The following is a 17,963-nucleotide window of genomic DNA, read 5'->3' as shown; positions in this document are numbered from 1 at the left end:
TCAGTGGCAACCGGTGGCCCTGGGGCTGAGATCCACAGACGTCACAAAGTATACATGGATTTCATTTTGCCATGAGATTTGTTAACGATGTTAAATATAAAACAACCCGCATTCCTGTTCTATAACGGCCACATTGAGACAAAATATTTCTATCTCAAAAGTGTACATTTTAAATGAAACATTAAAAACATTGCATTATAATCACACGTGTCCAACCTCACTGATGGTAGTGGGCTATATTTCATTTTTTAATGTTGATGTATTTTGTAAATATCTCCACAACACAAGTGTCCAAAGCACAAAGCTGAAACTGAGACTAAGGCTGTGACCACTTTGAATTAGCTTTCTTTAAATTGTATTTGGAGGAAATACAAAACAACCGCATATCTTTGTAATAGCTACACTGTGCACTTTAATCACCTTGTTTGATACGAGGCAGTCGGATAAATCACTGAGACAGGATATAATGGCCCGTAATTGATAAGAGACTTGAAATGTCAGACTGATGCACACACAAAACTGATAGATTATAGCACTTTATTGGCTGTCTCTGGGGACCCAACTGGTCTTTGAATTACTGCCGCTGAGTCATTACTTGGAACCAATCAATTCTCTCTGTTTACATTGAAGTGCTCAGCCATTTCTCCCTCGCCTGATTTTAATTGTCACAATCTGAGCCACAGCAGCTCACAAGTCTGCAACAGGGAATACAGTTACAATGCAAAGCAGCTAGCATAGCATATGTGCGCACAAACACACGGGAACACACACACAAATCTTCCAGTCACAAACACATAAATACCTTTCCTGGAGGCTTCGAAGCTGTCATAGATGTTTATCCTTTGGATGTCGTAGGTGAGCGTGGTGTTTGGCAGTAGGGTTCTGTTCCTGTTGATTGTGTTTAAAGCAAATTTAAAGGCTAGTTCCTCAGCACCGGATGGGCCGCTTTCAATGGACTCGAATATCCCCCCTGTCAAAGAAAGACACACAGCTGGTTAGTGACTCAGCAAGGTAGCATTGTGTGATAACAAGGGGTTTGTCGATAGCGCAAAGGAAAAAGTCAAGCCAATAACTCCAAGTACTTCCTGTACAGCAACACAGACCAGTCTCTTTACTGCATATTAATGACAATGATATGAATCCTCCACTGATCCGGTTCTAGTCCTTGTAAGAAACCTGAAATGACTACTGGGAGTAGTGCTTGTCATTGTTTACTACAGGTATTAGCACACTATGAATACACATTATATTGATAAAACAAATACTCAGGATAATTATTCAAGTTTACATTTCTTTGTTAGATTATTTTTGTTGGTATATCTACACCCAGTCTATCTGCAAGCTTTCCCTCTCAAAGATGTTTCCGCGGGAAGATGCAACACTCTCTTATTGATTCACTGATGAGCATTTATGACCACTTTTCTAAATGGTGCATCTTTCAAAGGATAACCAATCTGGAGTTACGGGTTGTGTGGTGAGACACAGAGCGTGTCCCATTTTCAATATTTCTAGTATTATACATTATATTTGGATAAAACAGTTTCTAACAGACAAGCACCCAATGCAGGTCCAGTTTGGTGCCTCGGACCCTGGATTGGTTGGACTTTGAAAGTCAGAAATGATACCACGACACCTGGTGATCTGAATCAAAATACATTTACTGTCATTTTACATGTGTAAGATGACATGTTGCAGGCCATTAGAAACAAATAAATAAAAGCACTGATAAAAACAGTAACAGCAGCAAAGAGAATACAAAAAATAGGAGGCACTATATTTAGATTCAATTTACTAAATGTACAGGTAAAGGTACAACACTACAGATTTAGTTTGGGTGTTTATAAATAGGTGTTTGAGACGGGTGTGTGTGTCATAAACCTTGGTGTGTGTGTTCACAGTTATTACAATGGGTTCTGTGGTTGGGCAGGGAGGGGTGTGATGGAGACCACAGCTCTAGGAGAGAAGCGGTTCCTCAGTCTGTTAGCGTGGGTTCCTATTGTTTCCGAACCGTTAAGGACAGTATTAGTTCTAACAGGGAGGGTTCGACTCAATGACTCTTTGGGAAAAAAAGATTTCTTGTTTTATCAGACAGCAATTGACTGAACGACGTTTGATGCTAAACTGTATATTGCAGTGAGCATCATAGCAACTATGCAAACTTTGAATATCCCTGTATATGAGCGACCCATGATGCATCAGCAGCCGGACCCAGTGAGGGATCAATACAGTTAGAGGGACTGCAAAGCGTTTTCTTCTGAGAGCTTCAGATGTGTGCTTTAAAGCACGGGTCTCCACAACTACAGTACAGCACCCCAGTGAATACTTCTGACAGACAACAGATGAATGGACGGAGCGGAGGCCTGGGGAGTTGTGGATGGGGGGGGTCGGGATCTGAGATCAATGTACTCTCATTGGCCGGTGAATCAATCAATCAGACCCTTGGGGAGATGCAGTAGAGATTGAAGTGTTTTGTTTTGGTTGGCCCTGTGCTGGCTCAGTGTCAGTCAGAGCTTTATTTACTCCAACTACAAGCACTGTAGGACCTTCTTGAAGTCTAGACGTAATCCATACACACCATGGCACAAGTACTGCAGGTCCTTCCTGTCACAAGCGATTACCACAGGACAGGCTGATTCTGATCAATGCTCCCTTACAGTGATTTCTCCGGTGGACGCTTAAGAAATTCTCTTTTGTCCACGGCCATTTATTTTGTCTGTGTGCCGGAGCCTAAAGCAGACATCTAAACAAAAAGAAAGCAGCAGCACCGACGAGAAGTTTTCCCTTTCATTAGTATTCATCTCATGGGTGAGCCCTATTTTGCTTGCCGTAATGAGTTTTAGGAATTAATAAGCTATCAGTTAAGTGGGATGTACTATAATTGGAAATCTGAGCGTGTGGAATGGCTCCGTTCACACACGAGAAATGCTGATTTCCTGCTGAATCTCTGCCTGTTCCAGTGAAAGGAGGGAGGCCTGTAGATGTGGAGTCGAACCAGTGCAGAGAGTTAGGGGACTGTCTAAGTAGGTACGTTTGAATATGAATACACACTGAGTTCAACAAGAAAGTTGCTCGCTGGTCTGCATCGACACAGGATACGGAAATGAAGCAGGATACGTAGGGGGAGGGAGAGAGGAGAGAGGGAAGATCCTCCAATACTCGTCCTAATTAGTCATGGGTTCGAATTTGGAGTAATTTCACAATCTAACATTATTCTATTTCAAACCAGTCTCTAAAGGTCTCTGTGTTTAAATAGGGGGTCCTAATATATATTTAGGTAGTGGTGTGTGTGTGTGTGTGTGTGTGTGTGTGTGTGTGTGTGTGTGTGTGTGTGTGTGTGTGTGTGTGTGTGTGTGTGTGTGTGTGTGTGTGTGTGTGTGTGTGTGTGTGTGTGTGTGTGTGTGTGTGTGTGTGTGTGTGTGTGTGTGTGTGTGTGTGTGTGTGTGTGTGTGTGTGTGTGTGTGTGTGTGTGTGGTCACCAAAGCAATATAAATATCCCTTAAATCAGTGGATCAAACTTCTGCTTGAACGTCGCTCAGTAATGATGACCTCGATCCAACTCTTCAAGGAGCTCTGGATCAGACCTTTAGTGCTCATCTCATCGCAAAGCTGTTCCAGGCTCTATGGATGTCAGCTGTGACTGGCTCACTTGAGTTCTGTCAACAGCATTTCTATCACGTTGAGGTCTGGCTTGTATTTGGCTAAATTGATCAATGATTGTTGTCCATGAATCGGCAAAGCAAATGAGGTAGCAAAGCAGTCCAATCAGTGTTGGGGAGTGTCAAGTGCAGAGGTTTCGCTAGACTTTTTCGCTGCCCGTCATTTTGACGGACAGGATTGTAACATTTCCGTCAATGCGCACGCTCGTGAACTGTTAGGGCCGTGTTATGCATGCCCACTGCACTTTGTGGGAGCGCGCCACAGCGTAAAGACATTTCAATGATTTGTACGGCAAAGTACGGTTTGGAAAATATATCATTTCCTTTTTGGCGGGCATGCATAACACCGGAGCCTCGCTGCGGGAAAGCTTTGGCCCCTTTTCTGAGTTTGTTCTAATCTGTCAAAATGACGGACTGCTTTCAGGTTTTTCCGTCATTGTTAAAAAGAAACATCATAGACGGGAAATATTCGGTTAACACGACCACTGGTCAAGTGTTCAGCTTTCTACCTCCACAATGGCTGGTTGTTATTTTTTTAAAAGGTAAGATACCTGTACCAACAACAGTAGCTTTGCATTAATAATAATACATTGCATTTCGAAGCGCTTTTCCAGGTGCTCAAAGACGCTTTACAGTGGTGATAAAACATGATAAAATAGAATTTAAAAGTTATTAGAACAAGATAAAATAACATTTAAAAGTTATTAAAACAGCAATACAGCATAATTCACAGATTAAAAGCCAGTCTGAAGAGGTGTGTTTTGGTCAGTGTTTTGAAAGTGATACCAATACGAAAGACTACTTCATTTGGTACCTATTTTGTGAATGGAGGCTGTTTGTGTGTGCGATGGCTAGCTAATCTGCAGTGTGCTTGTTAGCGCTGTGCATGCTGTTAACACCATTAGCTGCTAACGGCAGGTTCAGCCATCTCCATGTTGAGTCATGTGCAGGCAATCTCATCTGAATGAGTTGCAATACATTATTATTATTTTGGTAATTGGCTGCAAGAAAAACTATATTAAAAAATGTATCTAGATGTTGGTGCAAAAAGAGTCGAATGCAAGTATAATTTCCATTTGATTTGTTACTTGTTTATTTTGGCTCTTTGGTCCATTGGTTGGGATTCCAGGTTTTGTCTTTTGTTTACCTCATATGGCATTCCTCTTTGTGCCCTTGCACTTCTTTTTACTGGGAGTCCACTTCTACAGAGAATTACACATTGTGAGTCGCTTTTATATACATCAGTTATTATTAATCTAAGTTCTTCTGCAAGGTCTTTACTTCAAGGCAGGCTCACATCAGATGAGGTGTCTTGTGAAAGAGTGTTTCTTATCACTTAAAAAGTAGCTGTAATGCACACATTACACTCGTTACACTGATTGGACACCAAGCTACTGAGTTAATTTAGCCTTTGTGATTAGCATTAATTGTACTTTTATCCAGCCTACACTTGATGTAATGAAGTATTCAATACAGTAATTGTGTGGTATTAGTTAAAAATCATTGTGTTTGTTTTTTGTGTTAACTCAGTAAAAGATTAGGCCATATTTTAAAAGCTAATGTATAAAACATTTCAAGTAATTAAACGGTTCACTCTCTTTTTCTTGGCACTGTAAATAGGCACTTTAGCAGCTGATCAGTCACATACTCTTAAATGTATGTGTGTGTTTGTGTGTGTGAAAAGACCACTACAGTAACGGTCCTTCAGAGGCACGCTGCAGTACCCAGAGCCGTGATCAGTCAGGGGAGAAATCCATCTGCACTTCATCAATCTGATCACATGACCGTGGACACACAGTGAGCACCGCGCTCACAGCCATCGCCACTCACTGCACTTATCCTGGGGATTTGTTGAAGCATCACCATGCCAACAGAGAGGGAACTCAATGGAAGTTAAACCTATACGACCAACCTCATGATGGCTCCATGATCGATCAGGACAGTACTTAAGCGATGAGCCACTCAGGGCCAAGCGTCTGCGTTTAAAAATGCTAATGTGAACAGTAAGGCAGATTCCAAGAGGAGGGAGCAGCTGCGGAAATCCTTATGATTAATATATACAAAAAACGTTTGGTTTTCACACGAGTTCAATCACGTATTGCCACAAAACATATGCTTTGTAATTGACAGCAGGGTTAAGTCCCAAATTATATTTTCCCATCGATTGTGGCAAGCCTCACCGTTAGTTCAGAATATCTCAGAGTTGATAATGTGTTTTACACTCACAATTATGTGTGCTTATCTAATGGGTGCAATCACCTTGCAGTTGAGGTTTTTAACAATGTTTCGAAAGCAGCGTGTGTGAGTCAGTGTTTTTGAATCACACTTGTGCTACTTTTATTCAAATAAATATGTTCTTCTTGTGAGTGTGTAAATCATTGTAGATATAACATCACATGTTCTGATTATATTGAAAGTCTGAAACCCTGAGACTAAAACATTAAAGCTTCATGTTTACCTTAAAGGTCCCATGTCATGCTTTTCTGGTGATTGCCCGTCCCCTTGTGTGTTATGAAGGTTTTTCTGCATGTAAACGGTCTGCAGAGTCAAAACCCTCAAAGTACACCCTGTAGCGAGTACAACTCTAACACAGAAAATACCTCCCCAAAACGCCTCGTTGGTGAAACGTCACCATCCGTTTGATTCTTCCGGGTACGAGATTACGTAAGCACGTTGTTATGATTCTGTTTAGTTTAGTTTTTGTTGTGTGCTTCTGTGTGCTTTCTTCTGTCCCACCCCTCCCTTCTCTGTTTTCCTCTGCAGGGCTGGTGTGTGACAGGGAGTTGGCTGGCTCCTCCCAGGAGCAGACGAGGCACACCTGTTTCCACTCACCTCTTCACCTGTAGATATAAAAGCCCGGTCCTCATGCCACTTCCCTGCCAGATAATTCCTCTGTGTTTCGACCCTCCGGTGTGTCTCGCTGCTCTCCTCGTCTTTTGGATTCTTTGTTTGGATATTTGCCTCCTGTCCCTGACGACTCAGTACCAGCTAACTTCCTGACTCCACTGCCGTCTTTTTTCTGTTTACTGCTTGAATAAAGCTTTTTGATTTGTACCATCTCTCTCCAGTCTTTTGCTTTGGGGTCCAAGATTCTATAGGCCGTAACAGAATTATATGGCCAAAGCATGGACCCCGCAGAGACTGAGAAATTGAAGCAAGCTATTTCGACACTGGGAGCTCGTGTGGGGCAGCACGAACAAGCTCTACAAGGCATCATGGAATCCCTCCACAACCTTACTGCCGTTTTCACTCAACTCAGCGGCCGCTTGGACCAGTCTTTCATCCAGCTCAACACTCTGACGGCTCCAGCTCCTGAGATTCCAGTCATTCATCCCGGCCAACCCCGTGAACCATTCATCCCCACCCCTGTGAGGTATTCAGGTGACTCGGGGACATGCAGTCAGTTTCTTCACCAGTGCTCCCTAGTTTTTGATCAGCAGCCTTTATCTTACTCCTCTGACAGAACTAGAGTAGCTTTCGTTATGAGTTTGTTATCGGGTAAAGCAGCTGCATGGGCGGTGGCCATAGTCAAGAGTAACCCAGCTGTCTATAACTCCTTTCCTGTGTTTGAGACCGAGATGTTTCGAGTTTTTGACCACCCGCTTCAGGGTAAGGAGGCCGGTAATCGGCTCCTTTCTTTATGCCAGGGTTCAGAGTCAGTCTCCACTTACTCAATTGATTTCCGCATTCTCGCAGCAGAGAGCGGGTGGGATGAGACGGCTCTACAGATAGCTTTTTCCCGTGGAATAAACGAGGAGTTAAAGGACAAGCTAGCTGCTCGAGATGAGACTTCGTCCCTTGAGGAGTTAATTTCGTTGGCCATTCGCTTAGATAATCGCCTCCGTGAGAGGCGTAGGGAGAGAACAGACAGGCAGAGATTCCCTCTCCCCTTTTCCCAACCCAAGTCACCACGTCCGCCTGGACAGTCTGCACCTCCTCACCAACGCCTGGAGCCTTTCTCCTACCGGGACCCACCCACCGTCTCCTCATCCCTAAGCCCAGAGGAGCTTATGCAGCTGGGGAGAATGAGGCTTTCACCTGCTGAACGGGAACGCCGTTTCCTCCAGAGGCTCTGCATATACTGTGGTCAGGCTGGCCACATTCGAGCCAACTGTTCTGCTCGGCCAAAAGAGCAGGCTCAGCAGCCGGGGGAGGGGCGCTGGTGAGCCATACTTCTGTCTCCCCTTCCCACGCTAATCGTCTCCAGTTAAAGGGTACGGTTTCTAGTTCACAAGTTTCCCTTCCCCTCCAAGTCTTAGTTGATTCAGGGGCTGATGAAAATTGTATTGACTCTGACGTGGTTTTCCAGTCTAATCTCCCCTCAGAACTCCTTCCCGAGCTCAAGAACATTTTTTCCCTTGATGGTAGGCTTCTTGCCCGTGTAACTCACCGTACTGCCCCAGTGTCATTGTTACTCTCAGGTAATCATCACGAGACCATTTCCCTTTATCTCATTCCCTCACCCCTTTCTCCGCTGGTGTTAGGTCTCCCCTGGCTTAAACTCCACAACCCACACATAGACTGGGCCACCTTATCCATCGTCAATTGGAGTTTGTTCTGCCACTCTCACTGTTTACACTCTGCCATACCCACCACTGTTACTTCAAAACCTGTTCCCCCCAGACCTGTTGACCTCACGTCAGTTCCCTCTGAGTATCATGACCTCCAGGAGGTTTTCAGCAAGGATCGTGCCCGGTCTCTTCCACCTCATCGACCTTATGACTGTGGCATTGACTTGCTCCCCGGGGCTCCCTTGCCTTCGAGCAGACTTTATAATATCTCCAAGCCGGAGAGGGAGGCCATGGAGACTTATATCACTGACTCTGTTGCTACTGGTCTCATTCGCCCTTCTCGCTCTCCATTGGGGGCAGGTTTTTTTTTTGTTGACAAGAAGGATAAGACTACGCCCCTGTATTGATTTCAGGGGCTTGAATGACATTACTGTGAATAATAAGTATCCTCTCCCTCTCATAGACTCAACTTTTGGTTTCCTCCATCAAGCCACCATCTTCTCTAAGTTGGACCTCCGAAATGCCTACCACCTAGTTAGGATAAAGGAGGGAGACGAGTGGAAGACTGTGTTTAAGACGCCCCTGGGACATTTTGAATATTTAGTTATGTGTTAACTAACGCCCCTGCTGTGTTTCAGGCACTCATTAATTATGTCCTTCATGATATGCTTAACAGATTTGTCTTTGTGTATCTTGATGATATCCTCATTTTCTCTCGTGACCCCCAAGAACATGTCCAACACATGAGGTTGGTGCTGCAGAGACTCCTGGAGAACAGACTTTATGTTAAGGCTGAGAAGTGTGCCTTTCATGTTTCCTCCGTTTCATTCCTGGGTTTTGTGGTAGAGAAGGGGCAGGTCAGAGACGACCCTGCCAAAGTCATGGCAGTGGACGAATGGCCCACTCCTACAACGAGAAAGCAACTTCAAAGGTTCCTTGGTTTTGCCAACTTTTACCGCAGGTTTATTCGTGACTATAGTCACCACTCCGCCCCACTCACCAAGCTCACCTCAGTTAAAGTTCCCTTTGTGTGGTCATCTGAAGCTGAGGCTGCTTTTGCTTTGTTGAAGTGTTTGTTTTCCTCTGCTCCTGTGTTATCTCACCCTGATTCTTCAGCCCCTTTCGTGGTCGAAGTGGATGCCTCCGACACTGGTGTAGGGGCAGTCCTCTCCCAGCGCTCAGCCTCCGACCAGAAGTTGCATCCCTGCGCCTTCTTTTCCCGCCGGCTCTCCCCGGCAGAAAGAAACTATGATGTGGGAAATCGGGAGCTTCTGGCAGTAGTCTTAGCCCTGCAGGAATGGAGGCACTGGCTTGAAGGCAGGACTCATCCATTTGTGGTATGGACGGACCACAGAAACTTAGCTTATCTCCGTTCTGCTCGCAGGCTCAACTTTCGCCAGGCTCGGTGGGCGCTTTTTCTGGGCCGGTTCAGCTTCACCCTCACCTATCGGCCAGGCTCACGGAACATCAAGGCAGACGCCCTGTCAAGTCAGTTCGCTCCTCCGGTTGAGGAGCCATCCGCGGGAACCATTCTTCCATCCTCCTGTGTGGTGGGAGTAGCCAGGTGGGAGGTTGAGAGGGTGGTCCAGCAGGCACAAGAGGACCATCCAGCTCCTGAGGATTGTCCACCGGGTCGGCTGTTCGTTCCACCGCACGCCAGATCTTCAGTGCTCCAGTGGGGACATGATTCTAAGGTAGCTTGCCATCCAGGAGCACTTTGGATTCTAGGCCTCCTCCAACAACGCTTCTGGTGGCCCTCCATGTCCTCTGACGCCAAGAAGTCGCCGCCTGCTCCATCTGCGCCCGCAGTAAGGCATCCCACCGCGCCCCTGCTGGTCTTCTCCGCCCTCTTCCCATTCCTCATCGGCCTTGGTCTCACATTGCCATGGACTTCGTGACGGGTCTTCCCCCATCGGAAGGAAATACAGTTATCCTGACTATTGTTGACCGCTTTTCCAAGGCCGTACACTTCGTTCCCCTACCTAAATTACCTTCTGCTCTGGAGACTGCTACACTAATCACCCAGCATGTTTTTAGATTGCATGGCATTCCTCTGGACATTGTTTCTGACAGGGGTCCGCAATTTGCCTCTCGAGTCTGGAAAGCCTTTTGCCGGGCGTTGGGGGCGTCGGCCAGTCTGTCATCAGGTTACCACCCGCAGACCAACGGCCAGACTGAGCGTGCAAATCAGGACCTGGAGGCAGTCCTTCGCTGTGTCTCTTCTCACCATCCAGTCTCCTGGGCCTCCCACCTGCCTTGGGTTGAATATGCCCACAACTCCCTGGTTTGCTCCGCCACAGGAATGTCTCCATTCATGGCTTCTGTTGGGTTCCAACCCCCTCTCTTCCCCACCCAGGAGAGGGATGTGGCAGTCCCCTCTGTACAGGGGCATCTTCGGCGGGCCCGCAGAGTCTGGCATGAAGCTCGGGCAGCTCTCGCTCACACTGCTGCTCGCAACCAGAGGCTTGCAGACCGCCATCGCACTCCAGCCCCGGACTACCAGCCCGGTCTGAAGGTCTGGATGTCCTCCCGTGATCTGCTACTCCAGACTGACTCCCGCGAACTGGCACCCAGGTACATTGGCCCGTTTGTTATTGAACGGATTATTAACCCCGCTGTGGTTAGGCTCAAGCTGCCTGCTGCCTTGAATGTCCACCCAGCATTTCATGTCTCACTTCTCAAACCAGTTTCCTCCAGTCCTCTGAGCCCTCCGGCCAAGCCCCCTCCTCCCCCCCGGAGTATTGACAATCATCCTGCTTTCACCGTCCAGCGGTTGTTGGATGTACGAAGGCGAGGCCGGGGGTTACAGTACTTGGTGGATTGGGAGGGGTACGGGCTAGAGGAGCGTTCATGGATCTCCCGCTCCCTGATTTTGGACCCTGCTCTCCTTAGGGACTTTTATGAGAGGTACCCGGACAGGCCTGGCAGGACGCCAGGAGGCATCCGTTGAGGGGGGGGGTACTGTTATGATTCTGTTTATTTTAGTTTTTGTTGTGTGCTTTTTCCTGTCTCACCCCTCCCTTCTCTGTTTTCCTCTGCAGGGCTGGTGTGTGACAGGGAGTTGGCTGGCTCCTCCCAGGAGCAGACGAGGCACACCTGTTTCCACTCACCTCTTCACCTGTAGATATAAAAGCCCGGTCCTCATGCCACTTCCCTGCCAGATAATTCCTCTGTGTTTCGACCCTCCGGTGTGTCTCGCTGCTCTCCTCGTCTTTTGGGTTCTTTGTTTGGATTTTTGCCTCCTGTCCCTGACGACTCAGTACCAGCCAACTTCCTGACTCCACTGCCGTCTTTTTTCTGTTTTCTGCTTGAATAAAGCTTTTTGTTTTTTACCATTTCCCTCCAGTCTTTTGCTTTGGGGTCCAAGATGCTATAGGCCGTAACACACGTACCCGGAACGAAATGGACCAATCCGTGGAGCGGTTACGTTAAGCCCCCGCTGATTGGTCCAAATTGACCAATCCACGGACTTCCTCACACAGTGCATGCAGCTCTGCTGATTTGTCCTCCCTGCTGCAGGCTAATAACAGACAGTTGGGATCGCGGCGAAATTCTCTCTGCAGACCTATTCTCACAGCGTTTATCAACCTTTTTCTTACTCAATATCAAGCCACACTTATTGTTTTTACTTCGGCTGTGACTTTGTGTGTGCTCAGGATGAGTTTGGCTGTGTTTCGCTGTGTATCGCTAAACAAGGAAATAGCACCTCCACGGAGCTCAGCGCGATTCACAACGTCCCGACCAATCAGAGCACACTGGGCTCACAAGGAGGGTGGGGGCTGGAGCTATTGGAGCTACAACCAGCCGTTAAAGGCAGAGAGTGAAATGCAGTGAATACACGTAGTTTACAGAGATGCTGTATGAGAAACCAATGTGAGTTTGGAAAATTGCACAATATAAATCTATTCTAGTAGACCTCAACAGTGGAATTATGATCAGTGGAAATGTCCATGACATGTCTCCTTTAAGATCACAAACTAATCGGAGTACTGTATATATTCCGTTCAAAATGATTTTTTTTATTAATATATAACATGTGTCTGTATGACCCCCCCCAAAAAAACATTTGTTTATATGTGGCTGACTTTGGATCAGTTTTTTACATTGGTAGTACTAATCTACTCATCCAGAAAATAATAATAAATTCAATTGATTTCCAAGCTCAACACCTGTTTGTTTATATGTGGCTGACTTTGGATCAGCTGGAGGTTGGAAGATTTTTCCTCTGATGTTAGTATGCTGACTTGATGGAAAATTGTTATTGATGTTTCTCAGACCATCTGTTTAATGTTTCATTATATATTGAAACTGGGTAAATTGAGACATATGGCTTCCTGCTGTCACTATCTCCTGTAAACATTGAGGATTTAACACCAACCTTAAATTGGATATTTATCTTAACCTATTTATCTTCTGGAAGCTTACAGAATATACAAGTTATATTGGGCAAAGTATTTATATTTCCAGGGCTGCTGTATCTATTAGCGCAGTAATGAGGCTGTTGCACAAATGAGGTTCTGCAGAAAGTAGCATCACCTTGGTATTCAGACACAGTGACTGACAGGTGCCCTGAGCCACTGAACATGAGGTCCCTGGTGGCTCAAAGACTGAACCAACACGGGTGAGACTGATTCCCTGTTCAGGCTGCATGGGCATGTGTCCTTAAACCACACAGCTATGTCTTAATCAGGCCATGCATTAAACTCTCTCCCCACCACATACTCCCTCATCGATCGAACCCCCTCCGAAGATATAAATGATTAATTATGACACTGGTAGTAGCATTGAAGTCAGTGTAATCATTACACCCATAAATAACTGTCAGAGCCAGGCAGGGGATATTGGCATTAGCAGAAATGTGAACTTCCTTTTCAGGAGCATTTCATGTTATACAAGGAACTACAACACAGTATGTGGTACAGCAGGAACAGAATGAATCACTGCGGATCTCCACAAAAACACATCTGCTGCTGAAGGCTTATCATGTAGTCTTAGCTGATGTGTTCAATTATTCACATCGGGATCAGTTCAATCATTTGGTGATTGCTGCTCAACTGTAGGTTTGTAAAGAGTGTATCTGAACACCATCAGTGAATTTTCTTTCAGCCAATACATGTTATTTTATTTATATACACAACATGTTGCCGGCGGCACAGGATAAAAGTCAGGCATTAGAATAGTCTTTGCATTCATGCTCACATCGTCCCTTATCGATGTCTGTACCACATTTATATTGCAACCCATTGACTTATTGAAGTGTTGGACCCGACAACCAACCCAGCTCACTATCACTACAGCCACTAGGAGGACTCAAAGGTCATAATAACCTGTCCACTGCAGAGAAATAATGGATTAAAACTATATGAGCACGTTATCGCTACAATACTACGGTGTCAGACAGGTGCAAATACTTTACACGGGCCAAAACATTTACATTAGGAGAAACACACTGCACTTTAAACATTCTAATATTAAAACAATGTGCCAAAACACAATCAAATGAAGAAAAATCTTCAAATGACCAACTTGACGAACTGTAACTTTACTGAAAGTGTTTCATAAACAAAACGCTGCAAGTACGCTCAGGGTTGTTGACGTTCGAGGATTATAAAGTTGGCCAACTATCACCGTCACTCTGAAATTACCTAAAATGTTTAATCGGCTCATTTAACAATGTGATAACATGATTCCTTCCGATATTATTGCAGATCTGCTAACTTGGATAACCTAGTCATTTCAAATATACTGACAAAACACTTCAAATTATGAAACAGACTAACTCAGCCAACAGTGACAGTGAGCCAACTTTATAATCCCTGAACGTGAACGAGCGCTCCGGTCATAGCTGTGTGCGTCCCTTTTTATTGTCCCTGTTTCCGTTATGTTCTGAGCTTCTTGCAGCATTTTGTGGTTGCATCGTTTTTGTTTATGCAGTGCTGTTATTAAACGCTGCGCATGTGTTGTCAAGTTGGTGGAGATGTTTCTTCATTTGTATGAGTTTTCCCACATTGTTGTTTTTGTATTTGCAAAGTTTTTGAAAGTGCGGCACGTTTCTACCTTATGAAAGTGTTTTGGGCCGTTGCCGCGCATTTTCATCTGTCAGCCACCAGTATGGCCCAGATATCTTTGAGTGGAACAACCGACTAACTATCATTCGCATCCTTGATGAAACAATAAATAGAGCAAACATGTGTTGGTTATATTGACACTTATGGTGGAAATATCATGTGTTTGTGCTGTATAGAAAAGGTTGTAATGCCTATTAATGGTGCTGAGTACACCCGTCAACTGGTAACGTTAGTGCTGTTTGCTAAAGCAGCTCTTTCTGCCTGGTGCAATCCTCCTCCGTCAGTGGGTGAAGGCCATGATGAGCACTGACAGACTCTAAGGCTCAGCAGAGTTCAAAGACAGATTTACGCAGAATGTGGATATACAGTAAATATCACAGTTCTTGATTTGAATCGATTCAATCTCGAGAGCAACGGTGGACTTCCATAGTTTAGCAAATCTGCCAATGAAAGATAATAATATGTTTTTGAACAAATGCTGGATTTCCCAACAACTGTGCCCCAACTTGCATCTAGATCAATACCTGGGATGTGACAGTTAATTGCAAACAAATATCCAGCTCAATTCAAAGAGATAGCAAAGGACAGATCACCTTCTCTTTGCTGTGATTGGGTTACTGCCTGGACAGTGCTAAATGCTAATGTGACTTCTGTACTCCTCTGAGTAAATTCATAAACAACGTGTCAGCCTAATCCCTATCCATAGAGTGAATAAAGGCCCTATCTAATACCGCCTCACTGGGCTATGACTAAACGCAGGACCGTGCAAGGCTACAGGCTGGCCGTTCACACATCTCTGCATCAGGCCCCGGAAAACACCGGGCATCATCCATCTCAATTTTCTCCCTCAGAAAAAAAAGGATAGAAATTAATAATAAATTCCGCTTCGGCTCATCTTTTCTGTTGAGCGAAAATTATTTATCCTCAGCCCTCGCTCCCTGTCTGTTGTTGACAGTTTGATGGCGATCAGTGTCAGAATATCAGCGCTGCAGAACGGGAAGCGTAGCATGACGAGCTCCGAGATCATGTTCCATCTTTAACACAGCTGAGGCTCTGCTTCAGTATACAAGGCGGGGGGCGAGAGGGAGCGATGGCGGGCAGGAAGTGGAGATTGAGGCGAAATGTCTGAATGCAAACCAAACAATAGGGAGAACAGTAAGGTAAAAGGGTAAAAAAGCACAGTCGTAAACTGTCAACGGGGGGGTGGGCGCACGCTCGTGAACTGTTAGCGGGAGTGCGCACAGCGTAAAAACCAAAACTCACAGACATTTCAATGATTTGTACGGCAAAGTTGGGTTAGGAAACGGTATGATGTCCTTTTTGGCAGGCATGCTTAACACCGGATAACACCGGAGCCTCGCTGCGGGGAAACTTTGGCGCTGTTCCGAGTTTGTTCTAATCTGTCAAAATGACGGACTGCTTTCAGATTTCTCCGTCATTGTTAAAAAAAATCCGTCATAGACGGAAAACATTCGGTTAACGCGACCTCTGGTACCAACAGCAACACTACATTACTGTGTGACAAGTGTGCATGTTAAATGAATTCTACATGGGGTTTGCCACCAATAATAAACATTTCTGTATACAGTGTTGGTTACAAAAGTAAGTGCATTTTATGAATATTTCAAAAGAATCCAGACTTTATCAAAGCCAGTTCTTGAAACTTGCCAGTACAGTTGAACTTAGCCTCAGTTAAGTTTGCAGTGTTTTGTTTGTGCAGCGCTTTTAGTAAACGCTCAGTTGGTGTATACTTTTCTAAATTCTGCCCTTGTGTTGTCAAGTTGGTGAAGATGTTTCTTCATTTGCTCCTGTTTTTGGCACATTTGTGTTTTTATACTTGCATCGTTTGTGAAACTGCAGCGCGTTTCTCATAATGGAAGTGTTTTTGGATGTTGTAAAGCATTTGACCCTCGTCGGCCACCATACATGCCTGTCGAACAAGAGTGGTCAGTTTTAAGTAGTTATTCCTAAATGTGGATTCAGTCTAGATCAGTGTTTCTCAAACTTTTTCATACCAAGGATCACTTAACCAATAAAAAAACACTCGCGGACCACCTAACTCCACAAATATCCAAAATCACATCGTTTTTCTAGAACAGATTACAAATCGCCTGAAAATGGTACAAACAAGTGGCAACATGTGTGATGAAGGTGTTTCGCTGGGCTATATCATACAATTGAAAGTGAAACTTAAGCTCGCTCCATTGCGGAGATATTCCCGCAAGAGTGCGTACAACTTTAATTTATTAATTAATTTAAAATGTGAAATTGTACCAATATACTCACGGACCACTAGGGGGCGCTCACGGACCACCAGTGGTCCGCGGACCACACTTTGAGAAGCACTGGTCTACATGATAACAACCAGCTTTGCTTCCTCTTGCCTACAATGTGGCTTAAACTGGACCAGCACTGATGGTGAACAGGGTCTCAGGCATCAGTCATAATGCATTTTAGTAGTTTTTGGAATTCTCAATGATGGAGTTTTTATTTAAATAGTTAACGGAACATTTCAATTGTGGAATATAACTGTTTAATAGTGTTACGTATACTCTAGCTATCTTTGTTCAGGTTGTGTGTTATCTCTGTAAGGCAATGCAAATCGTGTACAGGCACATGATTTGTTTGGCAGAGCGTCATCATTATTCAATGGTCTGTTTGTGCGGAACACTTTGTACCTTGTTCATACAAGATCAACAGCAAAAGGCTTTCTGTACTTCAGGGAGCTGTCTGCAGCAGTTGGGGGAGGTTTAGAAGGAAAGGAGTGGAGACGCTTTCACATAGTGAGCCACTTGAGAATTGCAACTAGGTTGTTGTATTTATTCTATCATCTGTCCTTTATTCAGCTGTCTCTCTTATTTCTCTCTCATTCTTCCTGTTCTTTGTTTTTCTTCTTTCCCTACTACTCATTTTTTCCTTTTCATTTCCATCTGACATCCTGTGAGCACAGATTACGGCAACATATATGAGTGTGTAATGTGTAATTTCCCTCTCTTTCTCATAATAGAAAATCTGAGGAGTGCTCCTCGCGGCACTTTCACAAATGTCAGTGCTTCTCAGCCATTGTCAAACACTTGCAGAGACACAAAATGTCAGTCTCTCTTCTCAGTCACAGCCGTTGTGAACTGCTCACATCTGGAAATGTCAATGAGCACACCACAATGGGAGGGAGCGAATTCTTAGAAGGCAGAAAGCAAAGCACACTCCAATCCCCTATAAAGATCTAGTGCGGAGTCGTGGTCACGTAGCACAGAGAAACTCATCCACTCTGCTGCTGCAAACCTGTGACCCATGTCAGCACCCATACAAGGCAAAGGCCACACATTTATATGATACATTTGGTCACATGGGTAATGGAAATGGGTAACGTGTTAAAGGTGATACATTTGTTAAGATCAATACATCATTGTCAAATGTAATGTGATGTGAACAAATGAGACATTCCCATATAGAGAATGAAGGCATAGAGCTAATACTCTCGTTCTAATGCAATCTAACTTGCTGCTGCTAGAGGGTGAGAGGACATTGAGTGTTTGAGTGAAGGAACAATAAGCATTTCTTTAACCTTCTAGCCCTGAGCTATGGGTGCTCAGGTTCAGGTAATTAATTTTTACCTGAAGGTAGATATGGTTTGCAGATCAAATACAAGGGATCCATTGTGACACATACAACAAAAACTAGATTTAAAAACCACTAGTACAAGCATCAACAATCCAGCAAGTTAATAA

The 17,963-nt window shown here is 44.7% G+C and overlaps 1 protein-coding gene across 5 annotated transcripts in view; it reads right to left on the bottom strand.

Annotated features, from left to right (window-relative positions):
• Window positions 1–17,963, bottom strand: part of grik2 (glutamate receptor, ionotropic, kainate 2) — a 309,207-nt gene that overhangs the window by 200,893 nt on the left and 90,351 nt on the right. For all 5 annotated transcript variants that reach the window (XR_011644593.1, XM_034101861.2, XM_034101862.1 and 2 more), the window contains one exon: window positions 803–970. Coding sequence is in view for 4 of the 5 variants with exons in the window: in XM_034101861.2 (XP_033957752.1) it covers window positions 803–970 (168 nt within the window). In the remaining variant the exon portion in view is untranslated. The remainder of the gene's footprint in view (window positions 1–802; window positions 971–17,963) is intronic.

The sequence above is a fragment of the Pseudochaenichthys georgianus genome, chromosome 16, assembly GCF_902827115.2.
Source record: "Pseudochaenichthys georgianus chromosome 16, fPseGeo1.2, whole genome shotgun sequence".
NCBI classification, from domain to species: domain Eukaryota; kingdom Metazoa; phylum Chordata; class Actinopteri; order Perciformes; family Channichthyidae; genus Pseudochaenichthys; species Pseudochaenichthys georgianus.
The sequence above is the reverse complement of the archived record's forward strand: the minus strand, read 5'-3'. Positions and strand labels throughout refer to the sequence as shown.